This window comes from Malus sylvestris, chromosome 17, assembly GCF_916048215.2.
Source record: "Malus sylvestris chromosome 17, drMalSylv7.2, whole genome shotgun sequence".
In the NCBI taxonomy this organism is placed as follows: Eukaryota; Viridiplantae; Streptophyta; class Magnoliopsida; order Rosales; family Rosaceae; genus Malus; species Malus sylvestris.
Window position 1 is genome coordinate 22616635 of NC_062276.1, and position 18326 is coordinate 22634960.

Sequence of the window (18326 nt, forward strand, 5' to 3'; positions counted from 1 at the left end):
CCAATTATTTTAACAGGTGTTACACGACACGACCTGTTAAGATATCGAGTATGACACGAAAACTACACGAACACGAAAAACACGACACGAATGCCAGGTCTAGTCTTTATGGTTAATTTCGTCAGCTTTTTCAAATTATATTATATAGGGGTGTGATATCTACACACCATATTTTACTTCTCACACATTCTTGATAATTTCTGTCCGTTGATCTTCTTCTATTCATCTGATCTGAAGGCCGAAAATTAAAAAGATATATGAAAAGTAAAATAGAATGTGTAGATATCACACCCCATTATATATTGTCTTTATGATTAGTTTTGTTAATTTCGTCAACTTTTTAGTTATTTAAAGTTAAAGTACAGATTTTACCAAAAAATAAACGGAGAACAAAAATAGGTGCTGTTTTCTTGGGTGGTGGCGCCTCATTTTATTTTTTTAAAAATAATTTTCCTGCCCAATTTTCCGGGTTCTATAAATTTGAATGAACAAACGAATTTCAATTGTAATGGGTTTTTTCAAGGATGACATACCGTCTTTACGTTTTACTGAATCACTCGTACATTTTCATCCTTTGTTCTTTATTCAGATATATACACAAGAAGGGAATGAACAGACAGATATTCTTCCTTTCCTTTTCCGGTTTCCTATCAAGTCGATTGGTCAGGAGCCAGAGTTTTCTTCAACTCTTTCTTGTTCACCTGCGATCGGATCCTTACAAGTCCATGAGTAAATAAATACGAAAGTGCAATGCTTTTATAGAAAATATGGAAATGAAAAAGTAAATTACCTTTCCCATAGCATTCCGAGGTAGTGAATCCCACAGAATCAGTCGCGTTGGTATCTGGAAACATGTAACGTAGTTATTTGTAGTGCGAATATGGTTTCATTACTTGCAATATGTGTTTTTAAAGGATACGTTATATACTTTTTCATCAAGAATTTGACCACCTTCCATCCCCTCCCACAATCACAAAAAGGAATAAAGGTGGAGTATATATAGCTACAATGGCAAACACCGATACCAGCAAGCTATGGATGAACACGGGGAAACTTGACCTAGCAACTTCAAAAGGCATAGTAGAATTGCCGAAGGCTTCTATCGACAAAACTAGAGTGGTCTTACAGCTCTAATTGGACGAAGAAAAACAAAATGTGAATGATGATGAATAATACCTTGTATGGTGCAAGTTTGTCTTTGGCCCAAGAGGATAGTTCCTCCAAGCTTATAGCAGGTTTCAGTTCTTCCTTCTGCTTCCTCTTTGTTTCCGCCCCTGGCACAATTATTGCACAAACAACTTCTCCATAGTCTCTGTCTGGTAAACCCAACACACAACACTCCTCCACAGCTGGGTGCTACACAAAAACGGGTGGTTTTAGTTAGAAAGATTCAATACTTCATTCAGCACTTTAATTGCTGTTTTTTGTTTCTATAGATTGACTCGCAAAGAGAGAAATTGTTGCACGTCTATAACAAAACAGGAATGGAGGTACAAAAACCCACCTGTAAAAGAACTGATTCAATTTCTAACGCAGATAACTTGTATCCACCAACCTTCATGATATCAGCACTGGTACCTGATAAATGTCATAAAAAAGGAGAGAAGAAGAAAAATGAATTCATAAGCGAAAAGTCCTTTACATATCTGCATTGTTAACCACAAGCATCAAAATCACAGGAATGCGAGTTATTGATAGATATCCTTACGTCCTAATATGATGTAGTACCCATCTTCGTCCACTGTACCAGCATCTCCAGTTCTGAAGTATCCATCACTTGTAAATGATTGCTTTGTTACCTAGACAACGACCATAACGGTGAGAAATTTGTTGAGATTCTTCAAAATATAATTATGCCATATATGGATAATGTATATACTCCATTTTACATTCTTAAATCAGAAGTTAATGCTATTGGACATCTCACAAACATATACGCGCAAGGGTGTGTGCGAGTGAGTGGGCATGTGGAGTATGGGTATTTTGTCGCATGTAGCATCAACTTTATGATATCAGAAATTACCTCAGGAAGCTTCCAATATTCCTTAAATAATGACGGACTTTTGACACACAGCTCACCCACGCCTGTAGTATCACTTCCACTTTCGTCTTCAGCAACAATCTTTACCTATAACAGATGATGATTTATATTGAGAAAGTCCAACATAAATATATATGTATATAATTTGTAGTTACTTCTTATTAAGATAGTATAATCTCCAATCTCAACTGTGAGACATCACACCACATTCTATCAACAATTTACTAATTGTTTCAAAGACCACTAATTAGTCTTTGTGAATAAGCAACAAAAAGTCCACCAATTAAATGCTAATGATTTTGCTATTATCAGTGGCTCCCTTCAGTTCGAGGGCAAGCAACTAAAAATTCTGCATAAGCAAAAGCTTCCTTCACAAGGCTTTTAAAAGTTAAACTGCTACCGGAAGTATATTTTGCAACCTGTAGCTCACTCACCTCCACACCCGGAAATGGTTTTCCAACCGTGCCTGCTTTCCGCTCACCTCTTAAGGGGTTTGATATTGCCATGACAAACTAAAAACATCGGAAACCATATATGTATAAGCTTAACTCATCTTTTCAGTTTTGGAAAATATTAAACTGCATCGGCCTCTTCAAAAAGTGATAATAGTAAATTGAAAGTAATGAAACTGGATATCACTTACCTCTGTCATGCCATATCGTTCCAAAAGACGATGTCCTGTGATGGTTTCCCATTGTTGCATTACAGGAAGAGGGAGTGCAGAGGAACCACACATCTATGACAAATAAATAAGGTTCTTAGTTATGGGCATTCACCAAAGACTCGTAAACAGAGGAACGACCAAATCTGAATTTAAGGAAGCTTTTGCACAACAATAGGGTAGTTCACTGCAGGGGCTATAGCTGATATATCTAAGTTATAGACTGTCATATGCATTTCCGGTAAAGATCCAATAAAAAAAATTTTTTTTTTTTTTTTTTTTTTTTTAAAAAAAGCATCTTACTTCATACTACAAATTAAAAACAAAAATGTTACTGGGTCAAGAAACAGCTTTCAGGCTACTTACCATTAGACGCAACTGTTTTGCGGCATTGGCAGAGGCGGCTTTTAGCTCTGGATCCATTGCTTCATGAGCTTGTATCAATCGAGCATACATGGTTGGAACCTACACAAAAATAGCTATAACTTGCAGCCCAACTAAATAAAGATAATTATTTTGCAACTAAATCAGTATGCTGAGACATGCAATGCAAGGATGCATACCAAGTTTACCACTCAATTTATGCCTTGAAGATTATAAAACCAATAAACAAATGAACAGCCAGCAGATAACTGATGTTTAAAATAAGATGACATTTCCCAAAGTTTTAAATTCCAGTGAAATTATAATATGTTACACCCTGCAATAGATCTTCATGTTGCATAGATAGTGAGCTTCTTTAGCATTAAAATCCTTGACATACAAAGTGCACTTACTCCAGTAAAGACCGTTATGCCATCATCTTCATTAGATCCATTCATTGGATATGCTTCTCGCCACCTCTGCCAAATACCCCTCACGCTAAATTTTGGCATAAACTCAACCTTCAACAGCACAAACAGATATTACAACCAGAACTGTCATGAATAGCTCAGCAAGACACATGCACAAAAACATGCACGCTCCACAGAAGACAATGGCAAAAGCCTACAGTTCACAAAGCAACCAAAGAAAACAAAAATACTACCGTGGAACCTGCATAGAGAGGGGCAAGTACAGCATTGAAAAGCCCATGCACATGTATTTTATAGGTTAAGGATCCATTAAAGCATGTTTCAGACCACTTATCCAAGCCACATACCAATTAGATGCACAACTAAAATTTCGAATCGAATTTCTAACAGAAACGGAAGACACTGAAGACATTAACTAAAAGTAAGCTGCATTTGAAAACTTTACAATTTTGCAAGCGAATGCACAAAAATTGAAGGATATGATGTAGAGGTAGACAATTCAAAAATTGATCAGCAAATGTATACCCCCAAGCTTCTGCCAAGGTTTGGACCTGAAATTGAGTTAACATCAGGGAAAATTTTAGAACCTTAAGTAACACCAATCAACGTCCTACGCCTAACCAGACAACCATTCTATTGGTGAAACGAAATATAGCTCAATTTTTGCTTGCAAGGATAGATAAAGTGCATACTTGTGCACTGATGCTTTTGTGTGTGTGAACAACTCCCTTCGGTTTTCCCGTTGTGCCACTAGTGTATATGACTAATGCAGGATCCTCACCTGCACAACAAAAAATGACAGCATGACAATAAAAATGACAGCATCCCAATACAGAAGATAAATTTACGTATTCTTAAAGACAAAAGATCTCTCTTACTTGATTGTTTTATATTCCGGTGAAAAATTGCATCTGCATCTATTCCTCCTGCTTGTAAACAACCAGCTCCACTTTCTGGTGAAGAACTACTGGGAACTGGTGGAATAAGAGAAGTTTGGGCAGCACATTTAGCAGCAACATTTTCCATGAGTTGCATGTGCTCTTCAGTACTCAGTATCATTGAGACATCCTGTAAATGTAGATAATGATTAAGGGCCAGTAGATTTATGCCCATAATAAAAGACAAAAAGACAGGATGAAGATAAGGTATGGCGGCACGGATTAAGACTAGTTAGTGTATATATAGGCCTTCTCTATTTCCAACTTAGGACATGTTTTTTCAGAGATCATAACAAGTTAATCTATACAGCAAGCTTTCTGAATCTACACTTTAATGAAAATTTGGAAACAAAACATGGTAGAAACCTATGAAAACACTAGTACGGTATTGGGCTGACGTAATTCTGTTTGAATATGAACAACAACATTATTGCTCATGATCCATGTCCACTTCAACAGGTTTAAATTTTAGATTTCTAATTTAGAGATTATGAAAAATATGTTAATATTTAATAAGAAGCTAATTCAATTAGTAGTGCTGAGGAAAACAAAAGTCGTTGAGACGGAAAAGCAAAATGATGGAGATTTGGGAACTCACTGAGTCATTTATGACATGCAAGAGCTCCACTTCAGGATAGCTGAGAGCAAGTGGAACTGCAACACCTCCACTAAGCCATGTCCCAAGTATACCGGCAACAAACTCAGCTGAGGGCTTAGCCACAATTCCTATTCTAGCCCCTCCAAGGTGCCCTTGTCCTTTCCCACCATCAATCGATGCTGAAGAAGTCTGTACACCAAAGACATTAAGAATAAGCTAAAATATTGTTGGGAAGGAGAGGAGGGGGGAAATATTTAAGGGAAAAGTAAAAACTAAAACTCACATCATTCAATTCACCGGTAGATAACAATCTGGATATCCTTGATGCAGATGAGATTAGTTGGTTGTAACTGTAACTCTTGTGATCAGATCGAATAGCAATGCTATCACGCGTAGCAGACCCTTGATTAACTACCTTTGACTCCTCCATGGATGAACCAGATTGCAATGCTGTAATGGATTGCAAAATGCAAAAAAAGAAACAGTTAATTAAATAGAAATCTAACTTTTAACCAAAAAATAAATAAATAAACATCTAACTTCTAGCTTCATATAGCACAATGATTCACTTCAGCCCTTGCAAGAAAACTATCACTAGGCAAACATTGCACCTGCAACTTTGACAGAGACATATAAATAGGATTCTTTACAAATTGCTGTATAACATCTATCTCCAAACTTAATTCCGCAGACAGTACTGAATTCTACATCATATTCACAAGTAAGCTCATAGCAGAAACAAAATTTGGAGAAAGAGTGAAGGACATTTGAAGGAGCATATCGTGTTCATCCGCAAATCCAAAGACAAAATTACAGTTTCGATGGGGTCAAGTAAAAATTCCAAGTGACCGGTGCATCTGATAGAAGATATCAACAATCAAATATCCTGCTCAAAGGAATGCGGTAAATTTGATCAACTAGAAGCATCCAACTGCATTTTCATAGGAAAAACAGTGGCAAAATCTTGTTTGTGTTGCTACGAAAACATCGAAAAGAAAAGGAATTGGTCCGGCTGGAAGAGAATTAAAACACAAGTTTCCCACAAACGTTTCGTCCTAATTATCACATAGAACAAATATGAATCCTCTGTTTGATTACCCACTGAAAACATTTTTATATGAAAACCCTTCACAATGGACCACAATCCAGGAAACCCAGAAACCCCAATCTCATCCAGACCTTTCCTTCCCTCCAGTTTTTCTCAAAACCCCAAAAAAAATTACAACATTTTCCCTCTTTCTCTCATTCTCTTGCGTTCTCTCCAACTTTCTCAGCAACCAAACAAGCACATTGGAACTAATTAATCAAACAACATGAGGAACGAACTTACAGGAGAAGTGCGGAGAGTGCGACGAGCAGAGCAAAGCGTGGGTGCGTCTGAGAGAAGGTGGGTAGGAGGAGGAGCAGAGTGTGCTCAAAAATTGTTGGTTGAGGAGATTAAATGGCGCGGTCGACCGCATATTTAGGTGGAGCATATTAATGGGTGGCAATGTTGGTGCGTACGTCAGTGAAACAAGCAGTTGATGTTGGTTGTTGAAGAAGTAGCAGAAGGGAAGATTGGTTTGGTCAGCATTCAAACCTCACTCAAAAAGTTGATGGTTTGGTTTGGTTTGATCGCAAAAGACACACAACTTTACGAGGGAGTCCGTATACGGTGGCTTTGGTTTTAACTTGTAATGGTAGGCTATTTGGTATTTGATAGCTTTGTATACAACGGACTTGGTCTAAGTTGGTCAAAAATAAAGTATATTGAATGCAACTTCAGTGCAAACAGATGCTCAAATGAGTTAGGGTAAGGATTGGAGATCATAAAGTATCAAAGAGCGATCGCTTTCACTATCTAGGATTTATCTTGCAAAAGAACAGAGAGTTGAATGGAGACCTCAACCATACAAGCTAGATGGATGAAGTGGAAGAGTGCATCTAACGTGTTGTGTGACCATCGTATGCCACTAAAGCTCAAGGGAAAATTTTATAGGATGGAAATAAGGCCAACAATGTTTTATGGCACGGAATGTTGAGCGATAAAGCATCAACACGTACATAAAATGAGTGTAACGGAGATGAGAATGCTTCTTTGAATGTGTGGGCACACGAAAAAGGATAATATTAGGAATGAGGATATTCAAGGTAAAGTAGGAGTAGCCGAAATTGAAAGGAAATATGAGAGAAAATCGGTTACGGTAGTTTGGACATGTGAAGCGAAGACCTACTGATGCTTTGGTTAGAATATACAATTACGGGACAAAGGTTCAAGGCCGAAAAGGTAGAGGAAGACCTAGGAAGACTTTGGAAAAGACTCTAAGAAATCACTTAGGGTACTTAGATCTAACGGAAGGCGTGGTATATAACCAAGCGCAATAGCATTCTAGGATTTATACAGCTGACCCACTTAGTGAGAAAAGGCTTTGTTGTTGTTGTTGTTGTTGTTGCAGAAAATAATGAGTTGTAAAGTATTGTTGACCCTAAAAAACTACCAAGCCTACGTGGCGCGCAGGCCAAGTAATTTATAAGCTAAGCTAACTACGTCATTCGGTGAATGCGGGGCGTGCCAACTCGTCGGCCGAGCTCGGCCGAGGAGTAAATTTGTTGATGTTGCGTTGGGTACGCGGCTGACTTCTGCGTCTTGCGATTGCGGCCGAGAAAGGAACACGTCTCGGCCTCTTAGGTCCTCGAACCTGAAGACAAGGCTACTATTCTTACAAAGTTTACGAATCGTCGTCATCGGATTCAGTCACAATGATGGTATTCGTCAGAGTAAACTCATGCCGAATCGACATAAAAGTGTAAGGGCACAAATACTCAAAGCAAATATGAGTCTTAATAGTGAACGTGGTTCGGCCGTCTGAATGCCGAACTCTAAATCCTACTTGAAAGTATCCAATCATAAAATAACTCGGCGTGCAATGCGCTGAGCTCAGTAAGCTGTAACACCTCACTTCGCCGAGAAGGCTAATGAGATGACCTCGATCAATAAGGATTCGGAAACCCTTCTTGACCGAGACTTGGATAGGTAACCAGCCATCCTCGCCGCAGTGTTGTTGATGCCAACGGAAGATGTTGCGAGATCGGCTGATTCTACGGCGACAGAGCTATCTATGCCGACTGAAGATATCACCGGTTGCTTTCACAGTGCTGTTGATGCCAACGGAAGATGTGTCAGCAAAAAGAGAAAATAAAAGTCTCAAGTTGTTGAGAGAGTTTGTGCAGGGCAGTTGTGTGTTGAATTGGAGGGGTTTCAATGGTGTTCACAACCTTGTATTTATAGACACAGATGTGTGGTGCGGCTTCACACTAGTGTAGGATTTGATTTCAATTCACACTCATCAGCCAGAGTCTCAGTCAAACACTTCTCAAGGTAAGCAGCAGCCTATCTTCTGGATGTCATCATTATCTCCTTATTTTATGCAAATAATTAACATGCATAATGGCCTCAACGACTCTGGAACCAAAGCATGCTGATAATTAACATGCAAGCCTAGCCATTCACTTCCACAAGACTCGGTAAAAAACCCGCCAAAATCCAAGGATACATGCCATTTGGTGGTCATTTGCTTTCCACGTGGAGACCATCAAAATAAACCCTTTTTCATGCCATCTTTATCCATCCAAACCATTTCCAACTTTTGCATGGCATTTAATGAAATTATCACATGCATGCATAAAAAATCATGGCTGGTAGTTTTGTATTATCTGCAAAACCACCCTGATCCCATCACATCACTTTACTTTGACTATTCCACACATTTACACACATCTCAACTTAATTTGAAATGTACCACTTGCTTAGAGATATCATTTGCATCTGTCAAGATAATTAAAAGATAATTATTATAATAAAAACCATAATATTATCTTTTAACAACAACAAAACTATCTTCACTTTTTCATCCAACGGTTGAGAGCTATGCTCACTCAACGACCTTAATTGCACAGGCCGATGGTGTAAATTTGGGCCCAAACAAGTATACAAGTGAGTTAGACGTTTGGTAAATGATATTTGTAAAGGTGTTGGGAGTGTGGAAAGCAGTGTCATAACATTTGGTTGGAATTTGACTTGTTTTTGTGATTGCGGGGTGGGTGGTAGACGTAGTGGAAGGTATGTGGGTGGCGGTGAAAGTGACAATGGTGTAGGGGTGGCGTGGTGGCGGAAATGGTCATAGATGGTTGTTAAGGGTAATGGTGACACTTGTCGTTTATGTGGTTGTGGAAATAGTTGATTGCAGGGTGGTGGCAACAACCATGGTAAAGGTGGTGGTGGCGGCGACATTGGTGATGCAGTGCAAATAGTGGAAAATGTGGTGGTTAAAGGAAAACTATGAGATTTCTAGCTTTAGGGTTCATTAACTTAAGACTTTTTAGTTAAAATGGTCATTGAAAATTGTCTACTTAAGACTTTTTAGTTAAAATGGTCATTGAAAATTGTCTAACTCCTCACTTTGGTCTCTGAGATTTGAAATTAATAGAAGTGGTCCATGAGATTGTCCACCATCAATCATTTTGATCATTCGGTGAAAAATTATGTTAAATAAGGATCCAAATGACAAAATTACCCTCAATATAATAAACAATAGGCCAAAATGATTTGACAAAATTGAGGGTATTTTTGTCATTTTACCCTTATTTTATGGAGATTTTTCAAGAAATGGTCAAAATTATTGATTGTAGACAAACTCAAGGACCAATTATATTGATTTCAAATCTTAAAAACCAAACTGAGAAGTTATGTAAATCTCAATGACCATATTTGCTAAAAAGCCTCAACTTAACATGCATTTAACAAAATGGCAATAAAAGGTTAATAAACAAGTTAATAGAAACAAAATCTCTTTCAATATCATAGGCAAGGTTGGTTGATGCGACACCAAATATTTTCACAACAAAGTAAAAAAGAAGATGAAGAATACACACCTTTGGAGTGAATTTGAAGAATGACATCAGCTAGTCCACTTCTAAAAAAAAAAAAAATAACATGTGAAAATCTCAAGATAAAGTATATTTTTAATACTTAATTGTATATTGAGACAAGACTTTTTAAACATTTCAATGAGAGACAAAAGTTAAAACATGTGAAAAATGACATCATTGTCTTTTTTTTTTCTCTGGAGTGCAAGTTATAAAATTACCCTTTATAATGGAAAAGTTTCTTCCACAGTTCTATCTCTTCAACTGTTGCTCATTTCTCTCTCTTTCTCTATTCAAGAAATATTGGTTCAATTTAATTATTCATTGAGCTAATTTCTATTTGAACTAACATTGGATTATATTTGAAAAAAAAATCAATCTAATCGGAAATTTATATCTAAATATGTGGTCCCACATTTATCTAGTTTTTTTTTTTCAAAAATGTTTGGATTTATAAATTTTAGGATTCGAATAAGGCAATTGCATTTGCAACAATATTTATTATTATAATTGCCATTATTGCCAATCTTTTTCAGTTTGGACTTCCAACAAGGTTTATTGGTTAATTCATATCTTGATCACTATAATAATGATTCAGTGGGGCACCATTTGAATGAAGGGCGAATGCACCAAACTAGTAAATGGTTTCTTAATGAATGAATGACTTGCAGATCTACGACCTCTACCCAGCGTACCATCCCATTTTCATTCCCAGTTGGACAATTAAAGTTTCCATCTAGTTTTAACTATTTTTTAAATAGGTAAATTCCCTTCTTTTCCCCTTTTCAAGTTCAATGTGTCTTGAAATTGGATCAAAGCTTTTTGTTGCTACTTTATATTATATGATATTCAAATAAAAAACAATTCATTGAAGATAACCTTCTTCTTCACAGATTGGCAAGAAACCTTTTAGATCCAGTTCAATTTCATTCCAATTTCTCTCTTTTTTTCGTTGATTCGATGTCTGGGTCGTGTTACAAGCGCAAATTCCTAATTTTTTTTTACTTTACTTTCTTCCTCACTTTTTCGGCAACCACACAGAGCCCAAACAACAAACTGGAAAGGAAAAGCAAAAGGCACATATGGATGAGCAATGAAGAAGCCCTTGAAGGAGTACCAGTGAAAGAGGCAAACACTGAACTGAAGCATGGCAAACTTCTCGGCTGAGTCCTTGACCTTAAAGTAGCAGACGTTGACGCGGTTGAACTGATTCTACAAAAATGGTAGAAGACGGGTTGAACTGATTCTGCAAAAATGGTCAAAGACAGGTTAAACTGATTCTGCAAAAATGGTTGAGGACGGGTTGAACTAATTCTGCAAGAATGGTCGAAGACAAGTTGAACTAATTCTGTAAGAATGGTCGATGATGGATTGAACTGATTCTGCAAAAATAGTTGAAGACTGTTTGAACTGATTCTGCAAAAATTAGTGTTCTAAAAATGGGCCTAGGCGGCCTTTTAGGCGCTAGACGACAATAGACCACCACGATTAACTCATACTCAACTACAAAATTGAAAAGGACATTAGGCGGCGCACTAGACGGGATTAGGCGGGACTAGGCGAAGACATGCAAGTCTAGGCGGAGCTAGGCGAAGACTAATCGCGCATGTACGAATACGCTAGAATCTTCAAATTTTTTTGTTGCAGAGTCAGTCTCCATGAAGAGAAAGATAACTCTGTTCTCCAAACCTGACTTTAATTGCACGATTTCAGAATTAGATCCTCTCTAGATCCCCCCACTGGGGATCAATGAATACAAACTGTTCATCAAAAATCATGCGGCCACAATTTTTGTCTTTTTATATTTTTCACGTAAAATGATGCTGCTTTACTTTTGAAAATATAAAAAGCATGTAATTGTGATCGCACAATATTTGATGAACAATTGGTATTCATTGATCCCTCAGATCCCCAATGAGGAGATCCGTTAAGGATCTAATTCCCACAATTTCAATTAAGATGGTCCCATCATCTTTTCTCTATAGTAGCAACATGCACATCTTCTTTGAAATGGTCCCTACCGTTGTTTTTATTACTTTTTATACTCTTTTCTTTTTCCTCTCTTAACCCCATTATTACTTCTTCTTCTTTTTTTCATTTTTTGTAATGTTTTATTATCCTTTTTTTTTTTAAGATCACACCATTTTATTATGTACTTAAAAGGCTAAGGGGGATGTATTTAATTAGGATTTTGAGAGAGTCTCAGAGAGTTTAAATCTATGGAATTTGAGAGAGCTTGAGAGAAAAAAAAAAGAATTCCCAGAGATTTTGAGTGAATTAATTATAACTTCCAGAGAATTCACATGAATTATGAGAGAATTCTTTACATGAGGTTAGAGAATTGCAGAGAATTTGATCAACAATTTCCTTCCCTTTACAAGCCAAAATCAGTTTCATCTTACTAATACCAAATCGCAATACCAAGTTCAAATGCAATGTTTTCAAGTAGCTATCAAAGTGAAATTAAACATTGGCATCCAAAATCTTGAAAGTTAAGGCTTACAAAATAAACTAGCTATCAAAGTTTTTCAAACACAAATTGCATACTCCAATCCGTAAAAACAATTAATTCTATTTCTCATCTTTGAATGCTATCACTCATAGCATCTGTCCACATATTTGTAGCTATGCCAGCTCTCCATGCATTAGCAATCTGTCGTTGTTGCTCTTGAGTTTGATTACCTAGTTCATCATCATTTTCTTCATCTTCAGATTCATCATCTTCTTGTTTGTTGGAAATTCATCAGAACGGCACTCTTTGCGAAGAAAGTTGTGCAACCTTGCAAAAGCTAACACTAACTTTGCTTGTGTTTTAATTGGAAATGGAGGTGCGGACTTAAAAATTGTAAATCGAGATTTAAATACACCAAATATCCTCTCCATTACGTTTCTCAAGGAAGCATGTCGAAGATTGAACAACTCATTCGCATTTATGGGGTCACGATCGTTACCAGCAAAATCTTGGAGATGATATCGAATACCTCGAAACGGAGCTAAAAATTGACGACGATTTGCAAATCCACAATCCACTAGAAAAAATTTACCTAAAAATAAAACACATAAAGTTATTATTTATGGTACGTCCTAGTGTAAATAAATCAATGAATGAATACAAACCTTCTGGCACTTTAAGTCCGTTCCTCCTTGATACAGCATCATGTAACAGTTTGGAGTCATGAGCTAAACCCTCCCATCCGCTAAGAATATATATGAATTCCAAATCAAAGTTACAAGCAGCTAATACATTTTGTGATTATTTTACCATGACGATCACGATAGCTAGCTACTTCGGGTCCTGATACCATTGCTGGTATATGTGTTCCATCAATAGCTCCAACACAATCCTAAAATAATTATAAGAGTTAATACATAGCTAACAATATGTTCATGAAAGTAAAAAAGACTCTTGAGAAGGGAAAATACGAGGAGGTACCGTGGCATATTATTAACCCTAAAGCTTCTGGATAAGGGAAAGTAAAAAAGATTGGGACAACAGATTGTTATTAATAGGTTTCACGGTGAAGTTAGATTTTTCCCTTCATTTGAAAACCCTATTAAGAAGATGGCTAGTTATGCAAGGAACCCCATTAATAATATGTCAACTTCACCGTGAAGAAATCGTGGGCATCAAAGTTTGGGCCGGCAATGACGAAGAACCATTGGTTAGGTTGCAGGGTTCTGGTATGACTATAAAAAGGGTTGGGACAACAGATTGATTATATTATTAATAGGGTTATATGAATGGTAAAAGAAACAAATTAGCAGCTTTCACAACAAGGACAAAATGGAAGCAGAAGAATAATGGGAAGAAGTTGCAGAGGAAGAAAGATTGTACCTTCGCTCGGAGAGACTAGAGAAGACGCTCTTTGGAGGAGAGAGCAGCACACTCAAAATCTCTCAAAGTTTCTAGGGTTGAGATGAGATTTGCCAAGCTCTTTGGTATTTATACATATCACCTTGAAATCCTCCAAAATCCACCAAATCACAAATCCGCTCAAATCCAATTCCTTTTTCAATACACCTAAACTTTTAGAGACTTTCAAAAAGTTATGATTGAATACACCTAAATTTATAGGGAATTGTAAGAAGTCTTTAAGAATCTCAATCGAATACACCAAGATTTTTATAAAATCTTTTAAATTCCTAATTGAATACCCCTGAAATTATTAATTCCCTGAAACTCTCTGAGAATTCTAATTGAATACACCCACCTAAAACTCTCACCTAAAAAACACATATTATTTAATGTTAAATTTTGATTAATTTATAATTCTAAATGAAAATATGTATTTTTTAAATATGAGCAAACATTTATTTATACGATACTAGCATCTCCGCACGTGCTCACGCGAATGCGAGAGGCCTTTCTTTTTATCACAGACGCTACGCACCCCTATCTATCTATTGTGAAAAAATAAAGAGAAAAACTATATAAAAGATTGCAGAAAAGTCAAAAACTGCTTGACAGAAGGCAGTCTTCTATTCTTTTGAATCCAACAATAAAATGAGTAAATTAAAACATATAGCTTTACCAAAGAAAAAAAGGTAAAATAAAGAGTCATGTGCTCGTCAACTGGTCACAAATTTGCCCAGTATTTGATTGTCTCCAAGTATTTTTTGGCTCTTCCTATTATATCGCTTTCTCCATTCTCATGTAGTTTGTACTTAGTTAATTCCTAATTACATATGGTATATACAGGTTAGCAGTAGTACAAATTGGAATTTATAGACTTGCAATGCCTAGGTTCTTGATATATATATACTTGAACCTCTCTAATCTCAACCGTTGTGTCTTAAAGTCTTACAATTTAAAAGTTAAAGTTCAGTTCTAATGATTAAGTTCAAAACAAAGCAAGATGTGAAAAGCAAAATCTCCACAAACTCATTAATCTCTAAAAATATCAAAACTCGTCCCAAAGTAATATAGCAACCAATCATGTTCCATATCTCTTTGTCCAACTTATTTTTCTCTAAACAGAGATTGTCCTTAAGCCTCTCAATTTGTAGCAAATTCAAATTAGAAAGCAAAATCTGCATATTTTTGTGTACATAGACAAAAATTAACAGAATCAAAGTAAAAAGATGACTTGATGACTGGAATGAGATACTTTCTATCAACGCTTAAACCCAAATGCTATCAAACCAAGGGCAAGGGAATTATCAAAATGAGAAGCGTTAAACTAATTCGGACATTTCGATCAAAAAAAAAAAAAAAATGAAACTATATCGGACGTTGTTCTCAATTTTGTTAGCCAAGCTATGACTTGTAGGGCAAAGAAGTAATAGTAACCTGAAGAGAAAAGAACCCGAAAAGACATCAAAGAGATCTAAAGTATTTACACCAAAGATCTAAAGAGGGAGATTAACAACAAATTCGTAATTACATTAAAGATACATGCTCAAACAAATAATGGGCAGAAACACAGGAGAACAAAAATCCAAACCTCAAGAATATGATTGTATTACACCAAAGATACATACTTAATTAAAAGTCCCGCCAAGGCAAGTAAAAAATTAAAAGTCAGCAAAAATGAAACTTAACCAAAAGATTTAGTACTAAAAGCAAACCCATACAATTAATCTATCATATAATGAATCTATTCCATACAGATTCGTAGTTTAGGTGTTTCTTCCTAACAATACACCAAAAATATGAGTTTTTAATAGTTTTAATTTATTCCATATATAGTCATGCTAGGGTTATTATGTTCCCCACTTTGTGTTTTTCTTCTCCCGATAAATATGGAACCAAACCTAAGAACTCACATGTGCACATTCAATCACTCAAACACAATTATCAGGGAAAAAAATTCACGGGAAATCATGTGGCATACTTGAATAATTCTCGCCATTAACCTGGAACCCTACAAAAGATAAAAAGATAGAGAGGTCAAAACTCAAGGCATAGATAAAAACTACAATAGAACTAAATACATACATAAAACAAAGAGAAAATAATACACTCTCCAATTGTATGTCTATACACTCTTCATTAGCCAAATTGTTTGAGAAATCAGACAAAAAATAAGCCAAAAACACAAAGAATCAAATCTTAAGAGATAGAATACATACAAAACCTCAATTTGAAAAGAGCCCTCACGAACTGGCTGTAGGAAAGAGATAAAATTTCATAAGAGCGGAGAAGCCAAACGGCGAGGTTTCAATGCAACAACCCTCTGTCTGCCGATCCCAAGAGAGTCTGAAAATGAAGAAGCCTAATTTGTTATTGTTATTTGGGGGGACTGGGGAAGGGAAGTTCCTTATCAATCTCTTATTTTCATAATAACTGCGAGAAGAAATCCAAAAAATTACTCTAAAAAAGAGAAGGAAAAAACCATCCAACCCTGGAGAGTTTGATTCCATTATGCGACGTGAGGATGTCCTCAACCCATCGCAGACTTTGCAGTAGAGAAACTAAGAGATAAACTTAGACTAAAGAAAGAAAAGGCAACGAATTTACTCTCTTCTGATAACTGTAAACTAGGAATAAAAAGGTAAGCTCTCTTCCGATAACTGTCTCTATTCCACGTTCTAAACTCCATTTTCTCCAGGGATTTTTTTTTTTTTTTCTGCTTTATGTATCTGTTCAGTTATGGTTTTTTTACCTATTTATCCTTATTTTTCGATTTTTTTTGGAATTGGTTGTGAAGAAAACAAAGGAAAATTTTAGGGACTTTCGAATGTTTCACTATTTTAGTGCTCTCCGTTTATCTCTACTAATTAATGAAATCATTTTTGTTAATCAAAAGAGGGTGAAAAAATAAATTAGTCTTCTATCACAAAAAAAAAAATGATGGGCAATAATATAATTTCACAAGTCCAAATTTTATTGTTTTTTATTGAAGCCTCACCTACAGATAATGTTAAAATACATCCAATATTAAAAATAAAAAAATCAAACACTCCCCCCATGTTCTCTCTCTCTCCCCCTCTCCTTCTCATTTTCTAAAAAAATGTGTTCATACAAACAAAGTGTGTAGGCAAATGCTAGTATATATAGATTAAACATAACTTTAAAAAAAACCTAGAAGGGATGAGGAAAAAAAAAATATAATTGATGACAAACAAATTAAAGAGATTCTTACCTTTAAACAATATATGAGATGTGAGAGTTTCCCTTATTACGCTCATCCGCAAGCCATCAATACTACAATTGTATTAAAGGTGAAATGCCTTTCAATCATAAAGCGCATATCTTTGTGAAGAATTAGAACAAATTGTAAAAACATATTAGAAATCAAATATAGGATTACCAACATCTTACATGGAACTTGGAAGCGTGAATGCATGGACGGAGCTGGCAATGGGCCGGCAAGGACGGATGCCCCCACTCAATTATTTTTTGTTGGAAAAAATATACTCTTTTATTTGTTTGTGATATTAGTATTAACTTTTTTATGCACTATTGTCATCGTTGAAAGAGTATATTCAGTGACACACCCCGATCCTAGAATCAAGGCGTGCTGGCCGTTACGTGAACGTGACGTAACCAAAAGTGCGATGCGGAAGCAAAAGATATGAGAAATACGAAGAAATAAAAACTAACTACTAGCAGTAATATCCAACTAGCATGCTAGAGTGAGTTTAAGTGTGCAGTACACAATTTCAGAGCATAAATACTAGGTGCAGTCAAGTAGGACTATAATTAAATTACAACACCCGCAGGTGAGTCCTACATGCAAGAAGTCTGTCAGAACGCCGAAGAAAACCTCATGAACCACCAACTACTAACTAGAACCTGGAAGGGCGCAAAACAAAATTGAGTGGGTCAGTAAAACCAAAGTTTTCCAAAACATTTCATTTAAAACATTTCTAACCCCTCACTGTAAAACCTGTATACTTTCCAAAAAAAATAACATAATATTTGTTCATATCTCTCAAAACATCAATCTTTATCAAAATCCAGTAAGTATGCTAGGCTATATATGTCAACAACAGAATATGGATGCATCAATATAACATGTGATATAATTAAACAACCGGAGACCCCACAGTTGGTCCTGTACGGTTCATTCTATAGCTCAATATCCAACCCAGCCGGAGTCACCACGGTGACCTGTACGGCACTACTCTGCACATAAATCGGAACTACCTAAAGTAGTATGTATGATAAGAAAGGTGTAAGAATACACTCTAGTGCTTCTCTCATCAATCATTTGCGCGCATAATCTAAGGTCACCTACTAGTCGGAACCACCTCTAGTGATCTATACGACTAGCATGTCGGAACCCTCACATGGTCTGTACGATATGCACCTACTTGGATCCAAAGTGAGCGTGCGGTGCGGTGAATAATATAAGCACTAACACCAAGGGTGCATATTATGAGCTCTCAACACAATTCACATCATCAATGATTCACATGAATAACATAAAACTCACCTGATACT

At 36.2% G+C, this 18326-nt stretch overlaps 1 protein-coding gene and 1 long non-coding RNA gene across 4 annotated transcripts; both read right to left on the bottom strand.

Moving 5' to 3' along the window:
- Positions 1-479: 479 nt before the first annotated feature.
- On the bottom strand, positions 480-6620 carry LOC126610799 (probable CoA ligase CCL8). Its single transcript, XM_050278934.1, has 17 exons — positions 6363-6620; positions 5316-5482; positions 5033-5221; positions 4375-4564; positions 4189-4277; positions 3976-4047; positions 3730-3780; positions 3479-3586; positions 3069-3167; positions 2685-2777; positions 2476-2553; positions 2024-2128; positions 1709-1799; positions 1505-1578; positions 1177-1356; positions 791-844; positions 480-701 (listed from the first exon to the last, which is right to left on the bottom strand). Exons 1-17 carry the CDS (start codon positions 6505-6507, stop codon positions 651-653), a joined length of 1836 nt encoding a protein of 611 aa, XP_050134891.1. The 5' UTR covers positions 6508-6620; the 3' UTR covers positions 480-650.
- A 5769-nt stretch (positions 6621-12389) lies between these two features.
- On the bottom strand, positions 12390-16480 carry LOC126610011 (uncharacterized). Of its 3 annotated transcripts, none has more exons than XR_007618340.1 (6): positions 16281-16480; positions 16010-16136; positions 15772-15801; positions 13773-13958; positions 13055-13281; positions 12390-12981 (listed from the first exon to the last, which is right to left on the bottom strand). It is a non-coding gene; the product is annotated as an uncharacterized LOC126610011 (long non-coding RNA). The 3 variants fall into 3 exon arrangements; XR_007618341.1 differs by having other exon boundaries at positions 16250-16480; XR_007618339.1 differs by having other exon boundaries at positions 16010-16480.
- Between the last annotated feature and the right edge of the window lie 1846 nt (positions 16481-18326).

What these genes read in the sequence shown, in the direction of transcription:
- LOC126610799 (XM_050278934.1), bottom strand. Translation starts at nt 6,507, where the DNA reads ATGCTCCACCTAAATATGCGGTCGACCGCGCCATTTAATCTCCTCAAC. An exon ending in CTACCGGTGAATTGAATGAT is followed by an intron (nt 5,222 to 5,315) that starts GTGAGTTTTAGT and finishes TTTGGTGTACAG; the next exon opens with ACTTCTTCAGCATCGATTGA. An exon ending in CAAAACAGTTGCGTCTAATG is followed by an intron (nt 2,778 to 3,068) that starts GTAAGTAGCCTG and finishes TATTTGTCATAG; the next exon opens with ATGTGTGGTTCCTCTGCACT.